Consider the following 25,386-nt stretch of genomic DNA (forward strand, 5'->3'; position numbering starts at 1 on the left):
TGCGTACGCTCACAACCAGCGAACCGGTTGTTAAGCCACCTCTGCATTACGAGACACAGTTTTATGATTGTGCCTTCCAGTGGCATGTCTGTTGCGTGTTCCAATACTTGCTTGACGCCTTTGCTGTCCAAGGAATATGCAGGAACCTTCCCCTGCACCACAGCTCCAAAAAGAGTATTTTAAACTAGCATTTCTCAAACTTGACAACTTTTAAGATGTCAGCTCTCAAAATTGGGCAAGGATATTCCCGGGAGTTGAAATCCATACACGCCAATGTGGAGAAACACTGGTTTAAACCAAACCTCTCAGTGTTAAGGAGTTTCAAATACCACCAATGATTATGAACTCCCAGTTGTGATGTTGGTGTTTTTCTACCCCAACTTCACTACGTTGGTTTGAGGATATACAGGATTACCTGTACACAGCAGGAAAGTTGAAGATAATGGAATGTCGGATAATCAGAGTTGGAAGGGACCTTATAGGTCATCTAGTCCAACCCCCCTCCCAAGCGGGAAACCCTACACCATTTCTGACAAGTGGCAGTCCAATCTCTTTTTGAAAGCCTCCAGTGATGGCACCCCGCAACTTCCAAAGGCAACTTCTGTTCCATGGGTTGACTGTTCTCACTGTCAGAAAGTTTCTCCTTATTTCCAGGTTGAATCTCTCCTTCTTCAGTTTCCATCCATTATTCCTTGTCTGGCCTACAGATGCCTTGGAAAATAGCTTGACTCCTTCCTCCTCTCTGTGGCAGCCCCTCAAATATTGGAAGACCGCTATCATGTCTCCCCTGGTCCATCTCTTCACTAGACTAGCCATACCCAGTTCCTGCAACCGTTCATCGTATGTTTTAGCCTCCAGTCCCCTCATCATCCTGGTTGCTCTTCTCTGTACTATTTCTAGAGTCTCAACATCTCTTTTATAGTGTGGTGACCAAAACTGGATGCAGTACTCTAGGTGTGGTCTTACTAAGGCTTTATAGAGTGGTATCGGTCCCTCACGTTTATCTTGATTGTATCCCTCTGTTAATGCAATTTAGGATTGCACTAGCTTTTATTAGTGCTGTTACAGAATGCATCATCATGTCCTTAAGTAACTTTTCGACTGTGTAACACGTTCTTGTTATCAGAGAAACATAACAGAAGAGAATCTGGTAAACATTTTATTGTTCTTTGAAGTAACAAACAAACAGAGCCACTTCCCTGTTCTTCTACATTACAAAAGCTGCACCAGAGCTCTGTGGCTGAACTCCTGTGTTACTCTTCATTTTTTAAAAAAACAAACAAACCCTGGGTTATCCAAAAGCAAGTTACAGAAAAAAAACCCAATTCTTTACTAATTGAGGCTGCTTCTATAAAGCTCGTCAGGTTGTTGACAATGACTTCCTGGGGGGGAAATTAGGATTAAGTGTGGTGGCTAAAGTATTCGAACAATGGGAAAAGATGACTGGGCGCATAGAGTGGTGCCTTTTAGCATTATTTGAAACTTTTTAAAGCAGCCTCCTCTTTTCTGCAGGTAGTCCTTAACTTGGGGGAAATTTCTTAAGTGAGCTTTGCCCCATTTTACATTCTTTCTTGCCCCCTTTGTGAAACATTGAAGTTGTTTAATTAGTAACCTGGTTAAATGAATCAGGCCTCCCCATTTGCTCGTCAGAAGGTGGCAAAAGCTGATCACTGGGACACTACCATGGTCATAAAATGAACCAGTTGCCAAGTATCTGAATTTTGATCACGTGACCACGGAGATGCTACAGCGGTCTTAAGTGTGAAAAACGGTCGTCACTTTTTTCAAATGCCGCCATAACTTTGAACTATCACCCAACTGCTGTGGTTTATTCAATAAATCATGGTTTTGGACAATCTCGCGTGACATGTGAATCTGGTCAGTTTGTAGGTTCGTGTGAAGCAAACAAGGCTGGAGAAATCGATCTCAGGTGGTTTGACATGAATGCTAGCGTGACACTATTTGGAAGGCACAGATATGGGATCAATGTACAAATTCATGATTAGATGGGCTGCTTTTTTAGGGTTTCGTCAAGGGCAACCACGGCTTTTAGGAAACTGGTTGATGGCCCATTTCCTGCGTCTCATTTTCAGGCAATATGGCAACTTGGGCTTCTTCAGGGCTCTCATGTTCTCCAGTCTCATTCGGATCCTTGTTTGGTGGGACGGCAGCCAGGGGGACACTGGCTTGGCTGGGCACTGTAGCGTATTCCGCCTGGGTTGTAGCCATAGGCCTGCAAAAAAACAAAAAACAAACAAGGTGAATTGAATTAATTTGAATACTTTATTTGGCCAGGTGTGATTATAGACACACAAGAAATTTGTCTCAGGCGCAGAAGCTCTCAGGTGCAAAGCAACAGAATAATGGTAATCATAATAATACCAATAAGAGGGGGGTGGGGAGTAAAGAAGATAAGAAGAATGAATAATAAAACTGCAATAGTACATGGATAAATACACACGGACAATAGACAATTGAAAAGTTTAGACAAACATGCATTTTTCTTGAAGCAGCATATTGCAGGAGAAGCCTGTTCTAACTCCTCTTTTATAAAAAACCTCAGTGGAGGGGTAGTCTTTCCCAATTCAAGGTCTTAGATTTCAACTCCCGTCATTCCTGGGTATCTGGCACAATGCTGGGAGTTGCAGTCCAACTCAAAAATATTTCTCTGGTCTTTTAGAGTTATCAGCAGAAAGAGAGTGGTGGTGGTGGGGAAAGTGATGCATAACCTTAAATATTTTCATAGATCATTTCTAGGCGGCCGAAGCTTCTGGCACTCAAGAATATTGCTGGAGAGCATGATTGACGACTCGACTATGGATGCGTCCCATTGGAGAATATACATCCGGGTGGGGGGGAGACCAGGGTCAAGGGTGAGATGAACGGTGTGTCTCAGTGTCGGCCGCACCCAGGTAGTGTTCACATGTTCACACCTAATAAATGATTTTTTAAAAAAACTCTTGAGAGGTGGGGCTAGAGACTCATGATTCGAATGGGGGTGGATTGTCGGAGCCCTGACAGCCAGCCGACACTGAGACACATCATCTCACCCTTGACCCTGGTCGTCTCCCCCCCCGCCCCCAAAATGTATATTCTCCAATGGGACACATCCATAGCCAAGAGTCATCAATCATGCTCTCCAGTAATAATCCTGCTCGCCAGAAGCTTCGGCCGCCTAGCAATTATCTATGAAAATATTTAAGGTATGCATTACTCCCGCTTCCCCACTCCCTTTCTGCTGACAACTCTAAAAGTCCAGAGAAATATTTTTGAGTGGATACAGGGCAGAAGGAGGTACCATGTTGGAAAAGGTTCCAGTGGCCGTTTTAGGTGAATCCAACCTGGTTATATTTTTATACTTTTATATGCCCTCAAGTTGAGTTTCACTCTTAGCCTACATGCAGTTTATTTCGCCATGTTATTGAGGTGGTTGCCATCACTGTCTTGTTGAAGGGTAGATTTAGTCCAGGGATGTCAAACTTGCGTCATCACAGCGTTGTCGCATGATGTATCATGACTTTCCCCCCTTCGCTAAACCAGGTGTGGGTGTGGCCAACACGTGATGCATCCAGCCTGCGTGATGCATCCAGCCCACGGGCTGAAAGTTTGACACCCCTTGTTTAGTCAACTAGCCCAACATTCCTAGACAAGGAATGAACAGTCTTAACTACCTAGCTTCTGACATAGAACATGGAACAATAGAGGTGGAAGGGACTTTGGAGGTCTTCTAGTTCAACTCAAGTCAAGAGACTTATATCATCCCAACCAAATGGCTGTCCAGTCTCTTCTTCAAAGACATGATGGAGCAACCACCCACAACTTCTGGAAGCAAGTCATCCAATGATTAATTGTTCTCGCTGTCAGGAAATTTCTCCTTAGTTCTGAGTTGGATCTGTCTTTATTGATCTTCCATTAATTTAATGATCCACCAGCTTGCATGCTTACTCATAAATTCAACTTGGCTCCTTTATGTGTCCATATAAATTACAATTTTTAGCCTGGGATTACATCCTTTGCCACTGATTGGGCAGGTTTTCTTTTATTTATTTTTTTATCCTATCTTTTATTGTATAAATAACTCAAGGTGGTGAACATACCTAATATTTCATTCTGTTTTCCCCACAAGAACGCTGTGAAGCAAAAAGTTGGATTTGGCTTAGTCCTTAAGGTGAACCAGCTACTATGAGTCACCATAAGGTGAACCAGCTACTATGGTTCACCTTAAGGTGAACCAGTTACTAGGATTGTAGCTTACTGTGATAGCAATAGCACTTAGACTTAGATACCGCTTTACAGTTCTTTGGAGCCCCTTCTAATGATTTACACAGAGTCAGCCTCTTGCCCCCCAACATTCTGGGTCCTCATTTTACCCACCTCGGAAGGATGGACGGCTGAGCCTGGTGAGATTCGAATCTTGAGCCTGGTGAGATTCAAACTGCCAAATTGCAGGCAACCTGCAGTCAGCTGAAGTAGCCTGCAGTACTGCACTCCAACTACTGTGCCACCATGACTCGTATGAAGCCAGCCACTTGAGGCTGATTCTACAACTCTATTCTAGGCCCATCCTTGGTAGCTGGACATGGGAACCCAGCCACTGTGCTGAGAAAAATACGTTTGTGGCTTATTTGCTAAACTTTTGTTCCAACAAGCTCTATTAAAACCACAAGCCAGCTTGACAAACTTACTGCATTTCCTTGGCTACGGGTTTCTCTTTTCGCCTCTTCTTCTTCTCTCTGGAGATTAGAATCCAAACGACGATACAAATCAAGGCAGCGGCTAGAATTGACGCAATTAATGCTCCCGCAATGATGCCGCCTTCTGAATCTGCAGGGGGAGAGAGAAACTCCTGTCGTTTATACAAGAAACTCCTTGGCAGAAGGTGTGGAGCAGCTGGTTGACCCTTCTGAGTGGACTACAGAATAGGAAAGGCGATGTGTCCATCTTGGCAAGATTTATACATATTGTCCGCTTGTCTTGGCCGTTCTGCCATGGGCAACACAATGGGATGGAAAGACTCTTGCTTTTGGGTTCCTTGTGAATGCGGCTGTAAAATGGTGTGTGTGAATTCCAACCACTTCTTTTCAATCCATGAATGTGATGGGAGAAACTCTAGGGCCCTTTTGGTGGCGCGGTAATTCAGATTCAACCTAGAGTAATAGGGTTGGAAGGGACCATAAAGGTCTTCTAGTCCAACCCATTTCCCATGACAGAAAATCCTAACCATTCTGGGCAAAAGGCTGCCCAGTCTCTTTTTGAAAACCTCCCGTGAGGGAGCACCCAGACTTCTGAAGGCAAGCCGTTAATTGTTCTCGATGCCAGGAAATTTCTTCTTCTTTCTCATCCAAAGGAAATGCTTTAATCATATCTCTATTTCAGTTTGGTTAAATTTCAGGGAGATCTAACCCTGGTTCCCAACCTCTTCAGGAATAGGATGATGCTTTATCCTTAAAGCTGCCACATGATATGTTTTCATTTTTCTTGTTGAGGAATGAAGCCCAAGGAAAAACGGCTTCCCGAAAACCAAAGACAAGGGCTAAGATGGGGTTGAACCCCTGTTACACTTACATCGTTGGAGCTTGGCCCCTCATTTCCATTCATTTAAAATTGCCTCCTGGTTTTCCTTTTAGAAGATGCTCAAGATGGGTATCAAATCAACAATAGGGTAAGATCGGGATGTTTGAAAACACTTTCCAAGTTATATAAAATCATCTAAACCTTTTCTTTCTATATTATTATTATTATTATCATCATCATTATTATATATTTATATTATAATTTTATTTTCCAGCATAACTCTGGGAAATTTCAAGCAAACTTGATACACAGATGACTTACCCTCTGGAAATGAATACTGTGGGGGTAAGACACCCCTAACGCCCCTCGTAGTGTGGGTGGGTGTGCCTTAAAATGGCTTCTACTGTACAGCACAGTGTGCTTGCCATGGTAACAGTTTCACAGTACTCCACAAGGGGGCTCTCTCGTGGAGGAATAGAAGAATTGTGACACTGCGCACAAGAGTACAACAGCATGAGTCCCGACTACAGGATTTTCCTGTCTAATACAGGATTGGGATAAATAAATACTCGGGCAATGCTGGGTTATCGGCTAATTATATAATAGTAACACCCAGTAAATCATCAGAGTGTCAGCTGTGTGTAATAAGTAAGGCATCAGGCTAGAAACCAGGGACTGTGAGTTCTAGTTGTGCCTTAGCACAAAGCCAACTGGGTGATCTTGGCCAGTCCCTCTCTCAGAAGGAGGCAATGGTATATCACTTCTGGAAAACCTCGCCCAGAAAACTGTTTTCTTGGAAAGAGTTTGCAGAAGTGATTTGCCATTAATTGCCTCCTTCCTAGGGCCGAGAGAAAGGGACTGGCCCGACGTCACCCAGGTGGCTTTGTGCTAAGGCAGAACTAGATCTTATGGTCACCAAGTTTCTGGCCTGATGATTTTGTTGTTTCACTGCTTTCCTTAAAATGCTTGAGTTTTTAATTAGAAAGGGCTGGTTTAAACAAGAAGTTTAAGGACATTGGAAATGAAATTAAATTGAACAGATAAGACAACACTCAACGTTTTGTAGTGAGATCGATGTAACAGGAGCTGTTCCCAAGAGAGTTGATAGCTGTACACTGGTAATAGCCTTCTTCAAACTGGGACAGGTTGCCCAGAACCAGGCGTCCCGAGTAAGGATCTGAAAAGGAAGATGGGAGAAAGGCCAGGTTGTTAAACACACATCTTGTGCTTGGCTAGCGATGGCATTGGTTTTGCCCAGAGTCGTTTGGATAGTGAGATAACGAGCAGCACATTTGGTTAATAATAATTTTGGAAGATGGGAGGTTTCAGCCTTTTAAGGTGGGCCAAGTTAAAGAACAAGCACTGCAGAGCAGGGGTGTCAAACTCAAGTCCCACAGGCTGGATTCAGCCCGCAGGATGGTTAGATCTGTCCTGCGAGGCCACCCTGGAAATAGCGAAGGACCGGTCTGTGGTGCCTCTGCTAGTGAATATTGAGCTCAGGAGGGCCGTGGTGGCTCCCCTGGGCTCCGTTTTCGGCCACGACAACCTCCTGCATCCCTTTGCCAGCCTGCAGCCCTCCCGAGCACCGTTTCGGTGGCAGAGGGCTGCAGGCGGATCCTCCCCAGCACTGCCTGGGCCACCACAGGTGCGCCCAACATGAGTGAAGTCAAGCTGGCCACACCCACCCTGGCCAAGCCCCCCACGACCCCCACAGGTCAAACACATGCGGCCCTCAATGAAACCTCTGCTGTAGAGTTTTCAGGAATGCCACTTTATTGTAGAGTATATTAACATAACTTTGAAAGCCTATCTGAATTTCTCTCTGTCCAACTTGCACAAAGAAATACAATTTGGAATTAATTTGCATTTCTTCCTTGTGTAGGTAGTCCTCAAATAACAACAGTTCATTTAGTGACCAAAGTTACGACGCCAAGAAAAAGTGCCTTATCACTATTTTTCACACTTGCAACATCCCCATGGTCACTTGATTAAAATTCAGCTGCTTGGCAACTGACTCCTTTAGGATGGTTGCAATGTTTCATGGTTATATGATCCCCTTTTACAACCTTCTGACAAGCAAAGTCAATGGGGAAGCCAGATTCACTTAACAACCGGGTTACTAACTTAGCAATTGCAGTGATTCGCTTAACGGTGGAAAGAAAGGTTCTAGAATGGGGCAAAACTCATTTAGCAAATGTCTCACTTAGCAACATAAAATTTTGGCTCAATTGTAAGTTGAGGACCACATAAGTATATTTGATTCAAGCTCAGGACTGTGTAATCTCTATTTTCCAAGTATTTCCTTACTCTCCTCCCCGTTTCCTTGCCCTTTTATTCCCTCCCCAAGGTCATCTCTTTCGTACTTGGCAGGAAGCTCATCTGCCACAGAAACAATGATGCACCAAGCATCTACCACTTTAGTAGCAAGGGTTGACTGTTTTCTCAGAGACGTTTCATTGCCCATAGTAGGTAACATCAGTTCTAGGTGGTTACCTAGTTTGGGTAATGAAACACCTGCAAGAAAACAACCAAGCTCAAGAAAGCCCCAAGGACCTCTCATTTCAACTCTGAGCTACAGATATTATTCTTTATTGGCATTTTAGAAGCTCACAATGGAATCGATGTAAGACACTGGATATGGGGACTTCTAAGACAACGAGTGACAATTGCAGGGCGATGTCGAGGGACAGCTTGCATGATTCCTGTTGAAAAAATAGTCTACTTTCTAAGAAAGTACTATATGTTCCGTAGAAGACAAATGACTATTGGTAGCCACAATAGAAGAAGTAGAAGAAGAACATCACGGCTTCAAAATCTTAAGGGACTGGTTGGGACAAAACTCAACAGCACTTTTTCCTGTGGCTGTTCATAAAAACAGGATTGCCAACATGATCACCAATGTCCAATGACAGATATGGCACAAGAAGAAGCCATAAAGAGCTGTGTGGACTGATGCCCCCCATACTGGAATATATAATAATAATAACACTTCATTTGCGGTCACAGACCAAAACACAAGTACTACAAAAGAAGAACATAGGAAAATTAAGCATGAACAATTGGTCACCAAAAACTTGACTAAGGGGAATTACAGCGTTCTCCTCTGATGGTTACAGCTCTTAAAAAATTTTTGGAAACCTGAGAAGTGATGTATAAATGGAATATATAAAAAAGGAGAGTTGGTGACAGAACTTTTATCAGCCCTGAAATTCAACCCTTCGTGGAAATTCCCTTTTAAGCTTCTCAGGAAAAGAGTAGATGGTGTTTAGCAAAGAGATTACAGATCAATACAGATTATCCTACTGTCGGCCAAGAGGCCACTCATCCTTAAAGCCTTTTGGGGAAATCCCTAGTTCTGAGAGTTGCCGCCATTTTATACACCACATAGAACATAGAATAATAGAAAGGGATCTTGAAGGTCCTCTAATCCAATCCACACTCAAGCAGGAGGCCCTAGACCGGGGGTCTTCAAACTTGACAGCTTTAAGACTTGTGGACTTCAGCTCCCAGAATTCCTCCTTCAGTCATGTTAGCTCAGGAATTCTGGGAGTTGAAGTCCACAAGTCTTAAACTTGCCAAGTTTGGAGACCCTGGTGATAGATGATGGATGGATGGATGGGGAGACGATAGACAGACAGATAAATGATAGAATTCAGGGGTCTTCAAACTTGACAGCTTTAAGACTTGTGGACTTCAACTCCCAGAATTCCTCCTCCAGTCATGTTAGCTCAGGAATTCTGGGAGTTGAAGTCCACAAGTCTTAAACTTGCCAAGTTTGAAGACCCTTGGCCTAGACCGTTTTAGACAAATGGCTGTCCAATCTCTCTTTGAGAACCTCCAGTGTTGGCACATCTACAACTTTGGGAGGCAAGTGGTTCCACTGATTAATTGTTCTCAATTGTCAGGAAAATTCTTGGATCTCTTTTTAAAGATCTTCCAACCGTGGCTTCTTGTCCTACCCTCAGGTGCTTTGTAGAATAAATTAACTCCCTCTTCTCTGTGACAGCCCCTTAAGCAGGGATGGGATTCCACCTGGTCCGTCCGGTTCTACAGAACCGGTTGTTATGATTCTGCACAGTTTGGAGAACCGGCAATTCGCTCCACTGGCTGGTCCCACCCCTCCCCACTCCGCCCACTCACTCCTGACCTGGCATGCATGGCATCCAACTTGCCTGCCTTTGGTAAGTTGCTATTTTTCCTTTTTTTTTTTTCCAGACCGTCATCTGTTCTACAGTACCAGGAGATTTAGATTAGCTAGAAAGCAGGAAATCGTTGGATTTCTTGCTTTCTAGCTTATGTAAAAGCAAAGCTGAACCTTCCTTAGGACTGAAGCTTCTGTTTTCAATGCAGACTCAGGCAATAGATTGCAGAATGGTAGATCTCTGAGTGAATCTGTGATTCTGTGAGCAATTCAATCTGCCTGCCTGCTTTGCCTGATTTGGGGTAAAAGTTGCTCTTTTTTATTAAAAAAAATTCAATATTTACATAAATATTTACAATATTTACATACAAGCCACGCCCAGCCAGTCATGTGATCTCCAAGCCATGCCCAGCCAGCAAGCCACGCCCAGCCAGTCATGTGACTACCAAGACACACTCACAAATTAGGCCACACCCATAGAACCGGTTGTTAAGAAATTTGAATCCCACACCTGGCCTTAACTACTGGAAGATTGCTATCATAACAGCACCCCCCTTCTCCTTCTCCTCATTAGACTAGACATACCCAGTTCCCACAACTGTTCATTGTATGTTTTAGTCTCCAGTCCCCTAATTATAAGTGTCATGACATATCGCAATGACCAGAACTGGACACAGTGTTCCAAGTATGGCCTCAACAGTGCAGTATGAAGCAGGGAGATCACACTTTGAATACCGTGTCCAATTCTGGTCACCACGATTGCAAAAATATACTGAATTGTTGCATCTCAGCTTTTACACAGGAACTGGAAGGAGAAAGCTACTCACTGTATAACTCAGTTACAGGCTGCGGTTTATCTCCAATTAGTTTGTACCAATTGTAGGCTGGCTTTGGCACACCAGTTTCCGAAACGCAGGCTAAAGTGATCAAGTGGCCGATTTCAACTTTAGGATGATGGCTTGAACCAAAACTGCAGAGAGGCTTCGAAGGAGGAACTGGAATACAAAACAGCAGGCAAAGCGGTAAAATCGAAATTATACTTCTCTTTGTCTTCGTTGTGTTGTATTCTAGGGAAGGGGCTACATAGCTGCAAGTCAGTGGCAGGGTTAGCAAAACAGAGCATGCATAGGATCTAGACCCCTCCTCCCCTTCTCTGGTCCATGGGAAAAAAGGTCTTCTGTGAAACTGATGCCAAGAAGGTTGGGGACCGCTGTTCTAGGCGGCTCTTTTCCAGACTGGTGCCTTCATGACACCATTGGGCACCTACTTCCCAAATTGTGAGGCGGCTCTTCTCGATACTTTAGTAATTCTCCAGAAATGAGGTTTTAAATATATCGGCAGAGGATAGAGACCAGCAACTTTCAAATTTGGCAATTTGGAGATAAGTTGACTTTAACTCCCAGAATTGCCAACTGCGAAATGGAATAACTCTGTTACTCAACAAAAATATATAATCCTACAAGATCAGAAAAGAGTTAATAATTCTGGAATGCTGAGTTAGAATAAAAATGGAAATTGCCTTCCTTGGATGGCAGGAGAGCTGAGAGGAATCCTGAGCAGGAAGTATACATTTACATCTTGGACCAAGCCGTTCCTTGTTAAGCCATGGTTTAATCATGTATAAATCACAACCAACTGCATTTATATATAATAAATGGTTCATATATCATGAACCATAATTTGGCTGGTTAGCCTTTTGCATGGATTCTATCCCTGTACTAAATCTTTGCACTCAAAACTTGTTTTTAATGACTTGCCTATTACATTACATCATGGTTTGTTTAATGAAACAAGTTCAAACCTGATAGATACACATGATACCTCAATGCAAAGTATGAACTCTGCCGATAGTTAACCAGAAGCTCAAGTATATATTTATAGACTGGGTCACATACCATCTTAAGCCATAGCTTGTTGGCTAACCAGGCTTATACGCTGCAGTAAGCCATAAACAGTGCTGATGAATCACAGTGACTGAATACTTAGTACTTAGATTTATATACTGCTTCGCAGTGCTTTATAACCCTCTCTAAGCAGTTTAAAGAGTGTATTGATCCCAACAATTTAACATTTTACCCATTTTGGAAAGATAAAAGGTTGAATCAACCTTGAGCCGGTTAGGATCAAACTCCTGGCAGTGGGCAGAATTAGCCTGCAGTACTGCATTCTCACCACTGCGCCACCATGGCTCTTACACTCAATATGCTAAGCCAGAACAGAATGCAAAATATGTTTTAGTTTAGCTTAATGTGGAACCCAATCACCAAATCTTTAATTCAATGTAGCAGGTGATGAACACAGAAATATGCTGAAGAAGAAAAAGAGAAATAAGCACCTTGCACGCTGACCGACACTGATTTTTCACCTTCACTTGGGGTAGCGTCCGTAAATTTGTAAACCGAACACCTATAAACCCCACTGTCTGAGGTCTGCATGTTGAACAGGGTGAGGGTTGCATTTCCTGTTTTGTTTGCTACTTGAATCCGGTCTTTAAACTGTGTAAAGTAATAGGGTGTGCCATGCTGCGAAATATAAATCTGCGAAACAGAATTTAACATTCATGAAATTGGTGATGGAAGAAAAAAATATTGAGGTTTATTTGTTTTCCTCCTGATTTTGAGCCTGCCTGTAAAAAAAGATAAGTTGTCAAGTCAGTTCATAAAACAGTAATATATATATATATATTAGAATTCTGCATGTCTTTTGATAACTGTACATTGGTGTTGCATACATCACTGATCAACTAGTTAACTAGATTTCATCTAATGCAGAAATATTATTAGGCTTCCTGGGATTACACCAGCAAGATTATGGTCCAAAACATAGTTCCAGATTAATTATGAAGTATTTACAGGAAAAAAAAACATTTAGAATGGCCCCCACTTAATTATTAAAATCTGTGGAGGAGATCTCTGGCATCTAATGCAGAGATCCCCAACCTGTAGGCCGTGAGGAGTTTGCAACTGGGCCGCGGAAAGGACTAGTGAGCGTTCATGCACACGTACCCTCACTTGTGCGAGCAGCAGGCGAGCGCATATGCACATGCTCCATTTAAGTGAGTGTCATGTGTGAATGCACGCCACGTGCACGAACAGCTACATATGCATGCGCATGCTTGCTGGCTGCTCGTGCAGAACAATCCCCTTTCTCCCACCCCTGGTTTGCAAAGCCGGAAATGTTGGGGAACTCTGACATGCAAGGAGATTTTAAAAATATTTCTGAACTAGAAAAGAAGAGTAAGAAAGAAATCCTGGATATATGGGGAGCATAGCTATATATTTTTTTTTATGAATAAAAGGCTGTCCCTTCCAGTCGTATTCCCTGTTTCCTTATTTTAAATTTGCAAGCAACTCCATAGAAATAAGAAGCATACATTTATTATATTTGCAAAATGATGTTGTGTTTAATTAATCAAGGAGAGAAGCAACCTAGCATTAAGAATAAATTTCCTAACAGAACAATTAATCAGCGGAACAGCTTGCCTTCAGAAGTTGTAGGTTCTCCATCACTGGAGGCTTTTAAAAGGAGACTGGACAGCCGTTTGTCTGTAATGGTATAGGGTCTCCTGCTTGGGCGGGGGTTGGACTAGAACAGGGTTCTCCAACCTTGGTAACTTTAAGACTTGTGGACTTGAACTCCCAGAGTTCCTCAGCCAACTCATCTTATGATTTTCCTTTTCCAAAAAGAAGAGGACTTGGGGATCTAATTCCACTATGAATAGTGGACAGAGTTACTCAGTGAGTAAACTGCAAAGAAGCAGATCCTGGGAACAATTCACACAGGTTACAACTCCGCAAAAGGGACAGTAACTCCACAGTGCTTTTTAATAACCCACAGATTATAGCCTAGCAATTTTGTACCGGACAAGCGGCTGTCATGCAATTAATATCTAGAAGAGTCTGAGCATAGAAGAAAAACAAAGGACCAGGAAAAAAAATCTTTCTTTCCTAGATAGATACATTAAATATTTAGATGTTTAGATAAATACATTAATCATTTTCTACTAGGGAAATTTCTTGCTTTCATTGTTCTTCAGGCCAGCACTGGGATTCCACTGTATTTTCCAAGATTTGCCAGACTGTGTTTTGTTAAACGAAACACTCCAAACATTGGATTTTTAGCAAAAACCTTTCTTAATGTCTTTTGACCAAAAACAGGCTGTACCCCACACCTGACTAAGTACATTAGAAACAAATAAAATAAACCTCATCCGTGTGAAATTTTAATCACCCAATGATTTTCCCCAGAAGGAGAGAGGCAAAAATCAGTGGAACTAAAATAATAATAATAATGTAATAATGTAATGTTGAATTCATGGACTATTAGATCATGGGTATACATTCTGATTTTGGTAACTGGGTGTATACATGCAAAGTCAAGTAAGTATGGACATCGCTGTTTCAATTCAAAATTTCAATTTGCATCGCATTCACACAGCACCCTGGTGCAGCCCACAATTTGCACTTTGGATTGCAGTGGTCCTATCCTTGTTTCTATAAACCTCATTGAGTTAGCTAACTCACTTGTTCCATAAACTATAGGAATAATTTTGTTAAAAATGAATTGGGAATCCTATTGCGTGGTAGTGATGAATATATTATTGCTAAAGCCTATAAAATGTTATTGAATTTAAATCTGGAAAATAAACAAGTAAAGCACTGGGCAAGGAACTTTGGATATAATAAAATACGTGAACAATATGTGAGAGGAATAAAGGTTTAAAATTTACATTAAACTATATCTTCAAAGAAAATTACTATTGGATGATGTATCGTTGCTATTTAACTCCAGATAAGTTGTCAAGAATGTATAAAAGTATTTCAAATATGTGTTGGAAATGTAAATTTAAAGAAGGGACCTTTTAATCATTTATGGTGGACGTGTGATAAAGCAAAGAAATATTGGAGTAGGATTCATATCTTAATACAGAAAACTCTTAAAGTGAATATAGGAAGAAAACCAGAGACTTTTCTTTGGGGTTTAATGGAACAAGACTTGGAGAAAAAATTCAGAAATTTGTTGTTATGTTGATGGCAGCACAGAAATGGAATGTTACCACAATCCCCACAATGGATGAATGGCTGCAAAAACTGATGGAGTTAGCAGAGATGGCAAAATTGATCCTTTTGATGAAAGAAAAAAATACAAATAGTCATAAGTTGAGGACTATCTATATTAAGAGCACATTAAAAATCCCAAATATTTTATATCTTATTATTCTTATAGATTGCATGTTCTTACCTTGTGAATCCCGCTACATCTTCCCCGTGTATCTGTGATAGACACAGTCTTTCCACAATGACTGGTAGATTTTTCACCCCTATAAAGGCATGTTGGTGGCTGTATTTGAGTAGAAATGTGCTAGTCTATGAGTTGGTGACTTGGATTTTAAAAAAAGACAAAGCATACTTTTTTTTTTTAACATGAGCAATATGGACTTTCATTTTAAGGTTGCCTTATCGCCTTTTGGGGCCTTAAGTCACCATTCGGAGTTCATTATCAGGGCTCCAGGTTTGGAGCTCTCAATCTCAGGCCTGCTGCTTATTTTAGCTTCCTATCCTGAGATTTTACTTCTACCCATCTTGTAGTAGAGGTAGTTGTCAACACTAAATTAAGGCACCAGGCTAGAAAGTGGGAGAGTGTGAGTTCAAGTCCCACCTTAGCCTTGAAAGCCAACTGGGTGACTTTGGGCCAGTCATTCTCTCTCAACCCAACCCACCTCACAAGGTTGCTGGTATGGAGAACATAAGAGGAGGAAGGTCCATTGGAAATAGAATAGAATAGAATAGTTGGAAGGGACCTTGGAGTTCTTCTAGTCCAACCCCCTGCTTAGGCAGGAAACCCTACACCACTTCAGACAAATGGTTATCCAACATCTTTTTAAAAACTTCCAGTGTTGGAGCATTCACAACTTCTGGAAGCATTGGATATATTTGCCACCTTGAGTTATTTCCAAAAATGGTTATGGTGGGATAAAAATAAATGAATAAATAAATTTTACTGATATGCAGCAAAAATATAGACTAATACAAAATGGGCCCCACTATCAGCAAAGCTAATGATCTAGGAAGTAGAGTATAGCCAGAGAAATTCGGAAGTGGTTTTCCTCATAACCAAAAACCAGAGGGACAAATATTCCCTTGGTTTTTGTAGCTCAGCTATTCCTATCTGGAGAACTTCTAGAAATAATAGAATACAACTTTCATAATTCTGAGGCAAGATGGCCCATGACTAAGAAATTGCGGAATTGTATGTGATATTTCTTCGATAAATCCCAAAGGATTCACGATTGAAGAAAATTGATTTAGGATTAGGATTTAAATTGGGCCATCAAATAATGTATATCATAGATTCTGCCCTGGTGAAGGGATATTAATTGATGAAGAATATCTGATGGCGGACTTCCGGTTTGAAGGGCTTTGACGACAGACAGAAATCCGCAGTCGTGCGCGGTTTCTGTCTGGGCTCGCCGCTGGAGCACCCTGAGCCGTCTGGTTTCGGGGCTAAGCCACCCCATAGAGGTGGTGAAGAGTGGGGAGACCACCAGCAGGGTCAAGGAGAGACGCATCTCTCCTCCTCAGCTGGCCATTACTCCCTTTCCCGAAGGCGAACCACCACAAAGAAGAACTCTCCCGGAAAAGAATGTGCAGGAGGAAGATAAGAAGTGAAAGTTTTGGCTGACCGGGTTAAATTGTAAAAGCAACAACCAAGGTACCGTGGAATTTAAACTTACAAAAAATAACATTGCTCCCAAAGAAGAGTCGGAAGCAGCAAAGGAAAGTGAAAAGGGAAAGGTTTGGCTTTTTTTTCCTTCTCTCTCCTTCCCTATACTGACAACTAAGAGACTTAAATAAGAAATCAGAAAAATCCACTTTGACATCAATAGACAATTAAGCTGAAAATAAAACAAAATGCCAAAGGGATAATAAAGATTTCTGGACATTAAAAACTTAGTTTTTCATAAGCAGGAAGGGAGAGAAAAAGAATAAGGGTAGGATCTGGAAGGGGGAGGAGACTGCCTGGAATTAAAAAGAATTTAAAGTAAAACTTCAACAAGACTTCTAAAAGATACATTTTAACTGAATCTTTGCAACTAAATAGTAACCCCAGGAAGAGAAAGTGAAAAAAAAGAGCAAAAAAGAAACAGCTTGCGCATATTTGGACTATATGGTGATCTTTTGATTTTTGGTTATTATATTTGAATGACTAAAATCAATCGGGTGGTTGTTTAAAAATTTATACAATGGCACCACTTCTGGATGAATTGAAAATGGAACTTAAAAAGTACAAAGAAGATGCACAAGAAGGGAAGGGTTCTTTTGGCTTCGTTTTTCAATTCTTAGAAATGGAGATTTGGAACAATGAGAAACAACAAGAAACGACTGCAAAACAAGAAGACTGGGACAAAGAAGCCATCTTTGATGAACAAGTAATTCTATGTGGGGAAGAAAAGGGAAAGGGGGGGAAAGAGAATGGAGAATTTAAGACTTAAAAAAACAACCAAAGAAAAGAAAAATAATTCAAAAAATAAGTATAATACTGGAAAGCAACAGAAAAGGGGAATACAGAAGAGAGAAATAGAGGTAGAGAGACAAGGGGGTAAAAAGGGGAGAGAGAAGAAGAGAGGGAAGAAGGAAAGAAGTTACAAAGGACCGGGGCAAGATATAGGATCTATTTAGAGATAATGGGTGAAAATCTAACTGAAAAAGGGATTCTGTAAAGGTACATAAGATTGTATTGTTATATTAATAATAGAAATAACTTTAGAAAATTGGAAACAACGTATGATTAAAATGAGGGATAAAATAGTTAGCGTAATTTAGTGAAATGTTTGTGAATAAAATAAGTGAAATAAAATAAATGAGAAAATTGAATTAGGAAGGAACGGGAACATTTTAATTAGTTAATGTTTTATAAAATATAAGTGAAGAGGGGGGGGATTAACTATGGAAAGCTTATAATTGTTCCCATAGAAGTATGATGTTTAATTGAAAAGTAATGTTAAAGATGTTAAGACTTTAATGAATATTAATATTAATGATAGAATTGGAATGGAATGTTGTTTTAATTATATATACTTATATATTTTTTTCTTTTTTTAAGAATACAGTGTGTTTTAATAATGTACCAAGCAGAATCCAAATGGAAGTTATGTATTATATTGAATGTTACAACTTCAGGGAAAAGATATAAAGGCGTCATACTCCAATTAGTAACTACAGGAGAAATTTTGTTTAATGAGAAAAGATAATAGAAAATTGAAACAGGACAGACAAAAAATATAAATACAATGATCTGAATTGAGATGAGATAATTAAAATAAAATTGAGAAAATTAAAAGAGAGGCAAAGCTATGCAGAAAATGTAAAATAGTAATAAGATATGGAATAGAATATAAAAATGAGCATGAACCTGAATTTGTGTCTGTACGAAGAAATGTAACCCGGGATTACGCTGCTTTAAAAAGAGATGTTTTATTTGTATTTTTTTTTCTCTTTGTGAAAACTCAAATAAAATTTACAAAAAAAAAAGAATATCAGACAGCATGCCCAAATTTAAAACTTTTAGCATTCTAAGTGCTAAGCAAACAAGAGAGCCTTTAGAAGCCAAAATTGATTTCTTCTCTGCTGGCTTAAAATGTATCAGTCTACTCTAAAGAATTGCATAATGGGAATATGATTACTTTGGTCACATTACTTCTCTGCTAAAGTACATTTTAATATTTTTAGTATTTATTTGATTTGTCAATTGCTTACAAGATACAGGTATAAGAATAAATATAGTTTTGAATATATGAGATAGATACTTACAAGAAAAATAAAAGAAACAATAGGACAGGGACGGTAGGCACGATTGGTGCGCTTATGCACGCCCCCTACAGGCCTCTTAGGAAGGGGGTGAGATCAATAGTCGACAGTCTAAGGTTAAAGTTTTTGGGGTTTGGGGAAGAAACTGGTCTCTCCTTATAAATAAAAACACCTGACTTTAAACTCAGTGGAGACCATTCCACTGAGCTACAACAACTTTATATTGTACCCAGGGAAGATAATATTTGTAACTCGGGGTTGAGCGTGGGGTCCTTGCTGCTCTCTGAGCTTGGTTGCAAATGTTTCATAACAAAATACCCAAGCTCAGACAGCACCAGGGACCCGACAACTTTTAGATTGTGTTCAGAATAGTATTTGGCATCCAAAGCAGTCTTAATCAGGCAACAAGGAACAGTTCAAGTTTGAAATAAAAGCATAATGTCTTACTCCAAGACTTTGCAGATCAGTGCCATAAAAATTCCATTGAATCATATCAGGAATAGATGGTGGGGTATACATGCAAGGAAGGGTGATATTGGCACCAACTGTTGTATTCACAGCACTCTCTGGCATGGTCACAGTCACACTCTTCACAAGACCTGTGGAAAATCAATCAATTAAGCAAAAATCAATCAAATGTCTATTTATATTGGAGAACCAAAATGTTGTCCCTTTCCTATCTCTTTCTCGGAGATAAAGCTCTGGCTCTTTGGCCAGTTAAAATGCATCAACCAAATGCAGGTATTTTGGATTATATGCCAACCTGATGGAATAATTATAACCATTATCTTCCTAGCCATGTATTTAGAAAGAAAACTCAGGGACCATGTCCATGGAAGAGATGAGAAAGGCAGATAATGGGAACAAGGGATCAATAGCCTTGACACCAAAATCTATCTCAGAAAAGGCAAATCTAACATTTTTACCGTTACTTTTCACCGTTCTACCATCGAGAGAATTTTGGCATACTGTGTAACAGTGTGGTATGCTGGATGCTCCGTAGTGGATAAAAAGATGCTCCAGAGAGTTATAAACACAGCACAAAAAATCATCGGTTGCTCTCTTTCTTCTTTGGAAGAGATTGCGAAGACCAGACTTCTCTCTAGAGCACTAAAAATCTCCACAGACCATTCTCATCGTGGTCATTCATATTTCGAACTGTTACCATCAGGGAGACATTATAGGTGTCTTAAAATGAGGACTAATAGACTGAGAAACAGTTTCTTTTCCAAGGCAGTAATTGTCTTGAATCAAACAGTGCATTTGTGATTTAGTCCTATGTATATAGTGGCATTTTTAAACCATTTAACCTACTAAATGTTTTAGATAGGTTTTAGACTAGGTATATTATTATTATTATTATTATTATTATTATTATTATTATTATTTTAAATACTCTGCAGTGTGATTGTGATGTGGCATTTGGGTCACTGCGCTTGAGTAGCTTTCAAATTTCATTGTATTCGTGGAATGCAATGACAATAAAGGTATTCTATTCAACACCTCTCTGTGGAGGAAGACAGAACAGCAACAAGTAAATTGTGATATCATTATGCAAAGATGGAAAGTGGAAGGACTTACGGTTCAACACTGTTGTAATAGCAAATGGTTGTTAAACAAAGTAGTCACTAAACAAGGACTGTATTTTTGAACTTAGTTTAAGTCCAAGTAGTATGTTATGCCATCAGTTTTCATAACCATAAGTAATTATAGGGAACACAATAGACTAATCCACATTTTGTTGCCAGGCTTTTTACTGGATTCATATCCCAGGTTTTGTCCAAACATCTCAGAAGATGGGACTATCTGACATACCTTCTCTGGACTAGAAAGTGAAGCAAATTCCTGCCAAGAAAACAACCTGGATATGTCCTTGAGGCAGGGCTGGGATACGACAGGGTTAACCACCGGTTCGGGATTTACGAGCTTCCCTGCAGGCTGCGAGCCGCGTGCCTGTAAATCGTCATCAGCAGCTGCCTGCCGAGAAGCAGCCTTTGAAACAGCCCTCTTTTCTTGCTTTTCTAACTGCAGCTGTGCCTCGTTCGGCAGCTGAAGTTGAAAAATAAGGAAATAAAGGTCAGGTAAGAGCCCAGGTGGGCAAAAACATCAGCAGACATAGAACCGGTTTCTATGTCTGCTGCTCTTCAGAGCTACCGGTTCTACAGACGTGGACAGAACCGGTAGAAACCCACCCCTGCCTTGAGGTCAATAGGGATCAAGTTCAATTCCAATTCCATTAAAAGAAAGCTTTACTTTTACGAATTAATAATTCAGATAGGAATGTTGCTCTAGAAAATGCAGGTCAGCCCTTGATTTACAAGCACAATTGAACCCACAATTTTTCTTGTTAAGTGAGACATTTTTAAGTGAGTTTTGGGCCCTTTTACAACCTTTCTTGCCTCAGTTCTTAGGTGAGTCACTGCAGTTGATAAGTTAGTAACCTGGTTGTTAAGTGAATCTGGCTTCCCATTGACTTTGCTCGTCAGAAGGTCCCAAAAGGGGATCACGTGACCCCGAGGACACAGCAACCGTCCTAAATATGAGTCAGTGGTCAAGCATTCGAATGTAAATCACATGACCACGGGGATACGTCAACGGTCGTTAAGTGTGAAAAATGGTCATCAGTCACTTTTCTTAGTGCTGTTGTAACTTTGAAGGGTCACTAAATGAATTGTTGTAAATCCAGGACTATCTGTATGCAGACGTCATCTGACTCTCGCCTTGTGAAACACACACAAAAAAAACCCCAACAACCCTTAACAACTGTTATGTAGGACCCTGCCGGTAAATCCGATTGAGCAGTGGGAAGATTTAGATAACAAAAGTCAACTTAATAATCTCATAATTGAAGACAAATTGAAACAGCAGATGGAAAGGCTAGTCAAACATTGGAAAGTTCTGTTCTTTTCTTAAAACCAGCAATACAAACACTCTACTTAGAGGAATCCCTAGAAGTTAAGTGCAATTCAATTTTGAATTTACGTCTTTTTGCATGACCCAAATGAGATCCAAGGGGAAAGGGATAGCAAGCCAAGCCCTCTGGAGAACCCCAAATTTGCCAGTTATCCCTTTTGTTTATGTAATGATAGAGTAGAGGGTGGAACAAAAATGAAGAGTTACTCTTTCCTTATGACTTCCTGGGTTGTTGAAATGCCACTGTGGCCAGCCTTTGAAGCAATGCTCAAGTAGCTAAGTGAATGCTAGGTTGGGTTCACCCATTAGATGAGCCTTAATGGAAACCTTTCGTTTAAGTATTTTATATTATATTATACTGTTATAGCTTACATTATGCTGTTATAGCTTGTTATAGTGGATGGATTAATATCGTGGAAAATCCTTAATTGACAAGTTGTGGTTGAAGCAAACCATGGCTTCTAGCAATATGTACCTGCAAGTAAAGAGTTTGTTTGCGTGGTGCAATAAAACAAATTATCTTTGATGGCCATCTCACCCATAACCATGTATCTGCTTCCTGAAGCTTCTTCTTCTCCTCCATTCAAGAAAGTAGACACTTAAATGTGCAGGAGAGATCAATGAATAGAGGCGTTCATGATACAGGATTTTTTTTTTTAAAAAAAAATCAAGTTATGTAGTTATGTGATCAAAGCACTGCTTCTGTCTCATATGTGCTGCACATGAGAGGTAGGCCTTCAATTACTTCACTCCCAGCTGCTATCTTAACTTTTCAGCCTTATCCCTCTGGCCACCCTTATCGATGGAGATTGGGTGCTCCACCTGTTCTACCAGAAACAGATTCTAATGAAACTTAGATGCGCAATTTTTCTCCAAGCTAAGGACTTCCTGTTAAATGTCACCCCCCCCCCAAAAAAAAAGTCTGTGGGACAAGACAAAATAAAATTTAATTTTGTTGCATTTCCCTTAACATTTAGTTAAGGTCACAGAATTTCTATTTAGCCATAAAGAAATATTTAGAATTATCACAATAAATTTGCATTTTGGTAATAAAATCTGAAATGCCCTGGCAGCAGAAGTCTTCAAGCTGAGTGAGAACTTTGGTTTTCCTCTTTGCGTAGCTGATTTTCATTTCAAACCACAAATTTACAAGCTCATTTTTTCATATAATGATGAAAAATGTGGTTTTGAAAAAATAAGTCCCCGCCCCCTCACACATCTGCAGTGTTTATTTATAGTTCTGAGGGCCTGAAAATCTTTTTTAGATAGGCAGTTAGAGACATTGGTCGTGGCTGGGAACCCTGAGATTGTGATCAAATCATCTGAAGAGGATGTTCATCTTACGAGGAAAGCTGAGATCAAGAATTTGCAATCAAATAATCTATCTAGTATACCACCAAAATCTCTTGCCAATTTACAGGGTGTTGTAGATGAAAAACCTAGATATTAAGGTACAGTTAAAAGAACCAAATATCAAACCAACCATTCTTGGCCTGCTTTAAAGGGCAACTTTTTAAAAGTTTTAGTCGGTAGAGAAATTGGCTCCTCAGCATGCAAGGAGTAGATTTCAAGGAATTGAGCCATCTCCAAAAAAGCCTCTATCCCAAAATCTAGCAAGATGATCCTGTGGCAATTTGGGTGCTGGTTAAGTGAGTGGAGAGAGTAGAAATCTCTCTGTATTTTGTTCAGAAGTCATCTCTTCTCCACCTGCTAAAGCTTCATTTGCAAAACACACTGAGCTTGCTTTCTATTATCTCTTTTTGTGTGCGTGTGTCTAGCTTGACGTGTTGTGTGAATCCAGCCTGCCTCTATAGCCCTTTTAAGAGAGCACAGTGGCTCGTGAGTTTAGGACACCGAGCTGATAATCGTCAGGCTTGCGTTTGAGACCCTGTTGCTGCTGCAGGATGGGGTGAGCTCCGTCACACACCCCAGCTCCTGCCAACTGAGCACTTTGAAAGTGGGTGATCGCAAATGATTGGATAGGTACCACTTTGGTGGGCAGCTTAACAAAGACATGAAAAGAGTCCCCACATGGGCATCCCCTGAGCAATGGTGATGTCACCGTTCAACCTGGAAGGGCTTTGGTGCTCCCGGCACAACTATAGTAGTAGTAGCACTTTTCAGACGAGAAGCAAGTGGAATAGAGCAGAAGATACAGTGAGTATCTAAAATGTCATGACGACGTCAGCCACCATGGTATGTTGCACATGTGACACACATAAAAAAAAAAATCTATGAAACTTTGATTGCACCATTGTGGCTGCCATCTAAATTTTTTTGACCACACTGTGCAGACATCTATGGAGTATATAGCGAGAGTTTGGAGGTTTCATTCCCTGTTCCTTCTTTTTTTCTTTCAATCTGCCTGTTTGGTCTATGAGACTGCAAATGTTACCTCCATCTTGGTTCCTTTTTTTCTTTTGAGCTTCTCCATAGTTTCAAAGGCTCTGAACGATGGAAATAGTAGGAGCCAAGATCATTCTTCTTATCCCTTTCCTAAGTTTCTTTAATTTGCCTTTTCTTTCAGTCTAGGTTAGGAGCTTGCTCGTGAAGCTTTCCTCTAGCTTAAATGCCTGCTTTCGAGAGCATTCACACGTACACGAACACACCTTTCTCTCCAACAGGGTGGATACCTCTGAGAAGATCAACCCAGATCCTGGGATCTCCAAATGAATTCTCTGGACTAGATTCAGAGCTCCATGCAGAGCACTTAAGAGGAGTCAAATCTGGAAACCCGCATTTTTACACCATGGGTAAAAGGAAATGGAGGTCATTTTCTTTCTGGAAAGGATGGAATCGACAGAACAAGTGAAGCTGACGTTAGTCACCCTCGGTCACTCGCTTTGTCTTGGATCAAGAAGTACCCTCACTTGCTTCTCTTCCAGGATGATATGTCCAAAGGCAACCTCTCAAAACTCCACCTGTCCAGATTCAGTTTGAGTACATTGTCCATATAAGTTGACCTCACATGAGAAAACGTCTAACCTTCTGCTTAGTTCGATCAATCCGAATTAGAGCTGGAAGGGACCTTGAAGGTCTTCTAGTCCAGCCCTCTGCTCAAACAGGAAACCCTACACCATTTCAGACAAGGGTCTCTCTAGTTTCTTCTTTAAAACCTCCAGTGATGAAGCCCCTATAACTTTGGAAGGCAAGCTATTCCACTGGTTCATTGTCTTCTCTGTCAGGAAATTTCTCCTTAGTTCTAGGTTGGATCTCTCTTTGATTAGTTTCCATCCACTATTCGTCTTGCCCTCCGGTACTTTGGAAAATAAGTTGATTCCCTCTTCTTTGTGGCATCCCCTCAAATACTGCTACCATGTCAACCCTAAGTCCTTCTTTTTCTCCACTAACAGTCCATGCTCTGTTCCTGGAACCATTCCAAAAGTTGAATTTATATATTTGTTTTCCTTCCCAGATCACTTCCCTGCCCACTAAGCACTTGAGCTGACACACCAAGGAGCCCATTTCTTTAACATGCACACACCAATTTTTTAAAAGCCAGGTAAAACATGCAATTAACATAATTGCTCAATAAACCCCAGTATTCAGAACAAAATCAGAGTTTCTGAGATTCTGGAAAAGAAGCATCTTATTATGGCATCCAAAGCCACCTGGCAAAAAGGAGCCTAATTTTGAAAGATACCATCTTCACCAGAATCTTACTATCCAAGCAGAATTCCAACAGCATCCAGAAATAAAGGGATAAAACTACATACACATTGGAGAACTGTGAATTCCCCAAAATAGAATCACAAAAGGAGATACCTTTGAACTTCTACCCTCAACTTTTCTGTTTCCCCAAATATCACATTCATGTTCTGAGTTGAACACCTTAAAAGAACAAAACCATCGTTTCCTCCCTTGTTTTGAATTTAGCTGTCAAATTGTAGAAGCCTTACCTAGAACAGCTGTCAGAATGGCCAAAATCCTCAGCATGCTTGCTAGCGTTTTCATGCGCAGGGTAAGAAACAGAAGATGCTTCCCTGAGAAAGAGCAAATTCAAAATGGAGC

General features: G+C 40.6%; 1 protein-coding gene across 1 annotated transcript; it reads right to left on the reverse strand.

Moving 5' to 3' along the window:
• Positions 1-1,905: 1,905 nt before the first annotated feature.
• VSIG1 (V-set and immunoglobulin domain containing 1) lies at positions 1,906-25,386 on the reverse strand. Its single transcript, XM_026703156.2, has 7 exons — positions 25,275-25,386; positions 18,910-19,061; positions 11,991-12,192; positions 10,483-10,650; positions 6,572-6,691; positions 4,686-4,824; positions 1,906-2,233 (listed from the first exon to the last, which is right to left on the reverse strand). The coding sequence occupies exons 1-7, from the start codon at positions 25,327-25,329 to the stop codon at positions 2,050-2,052; spliced, it is 1,020 nt and encodes a 339-aa protein (XP_026558941.1). The 5' UTR covers positions 25,330-25,386; the 3' UTR covers positions 1,906-2,049.

Source organism: Pseudonaja textilis, chromosome 12 (assembly GCF_049901715.1).
Source record: "Pseudonaja textilis isolate UNSWEBS1 chromosome 12, rPseTex1.2, whole genome shotgun sequence".
NCBI classification, from domain to species: Eukaryota; Metazoa; Chordata; class Lepidosauria; order Squamata; family Elapidae; genus Pseudonaja; species Pseudonaja textilis.

Bases quoted from the DNA above. Each gene is read 5' to 3' on its own strand.
- VSIG1 (XM_026703156.2), bottom strand. From the start codon at position 25,329: ATGAAAACGCTAGCAAGCATGCTGAGGATTTTGGCCATTCTGACAGCT. The intron at 19,062-25,274 runs GTAAGGCTTCTA...GATTTTCCACAG, and splicing joins CATTCTGACAGCTGTTCTAG to GTCTTGTGAAGAGTGTGACT. The intron at 6,692-10,482 runs GTGAGTAGCTTT...CTTCCTTTTCAG, and splicing joins GCCTGTAACTGAGTTATACA to ATCCTTACTCGGGACGCCTG.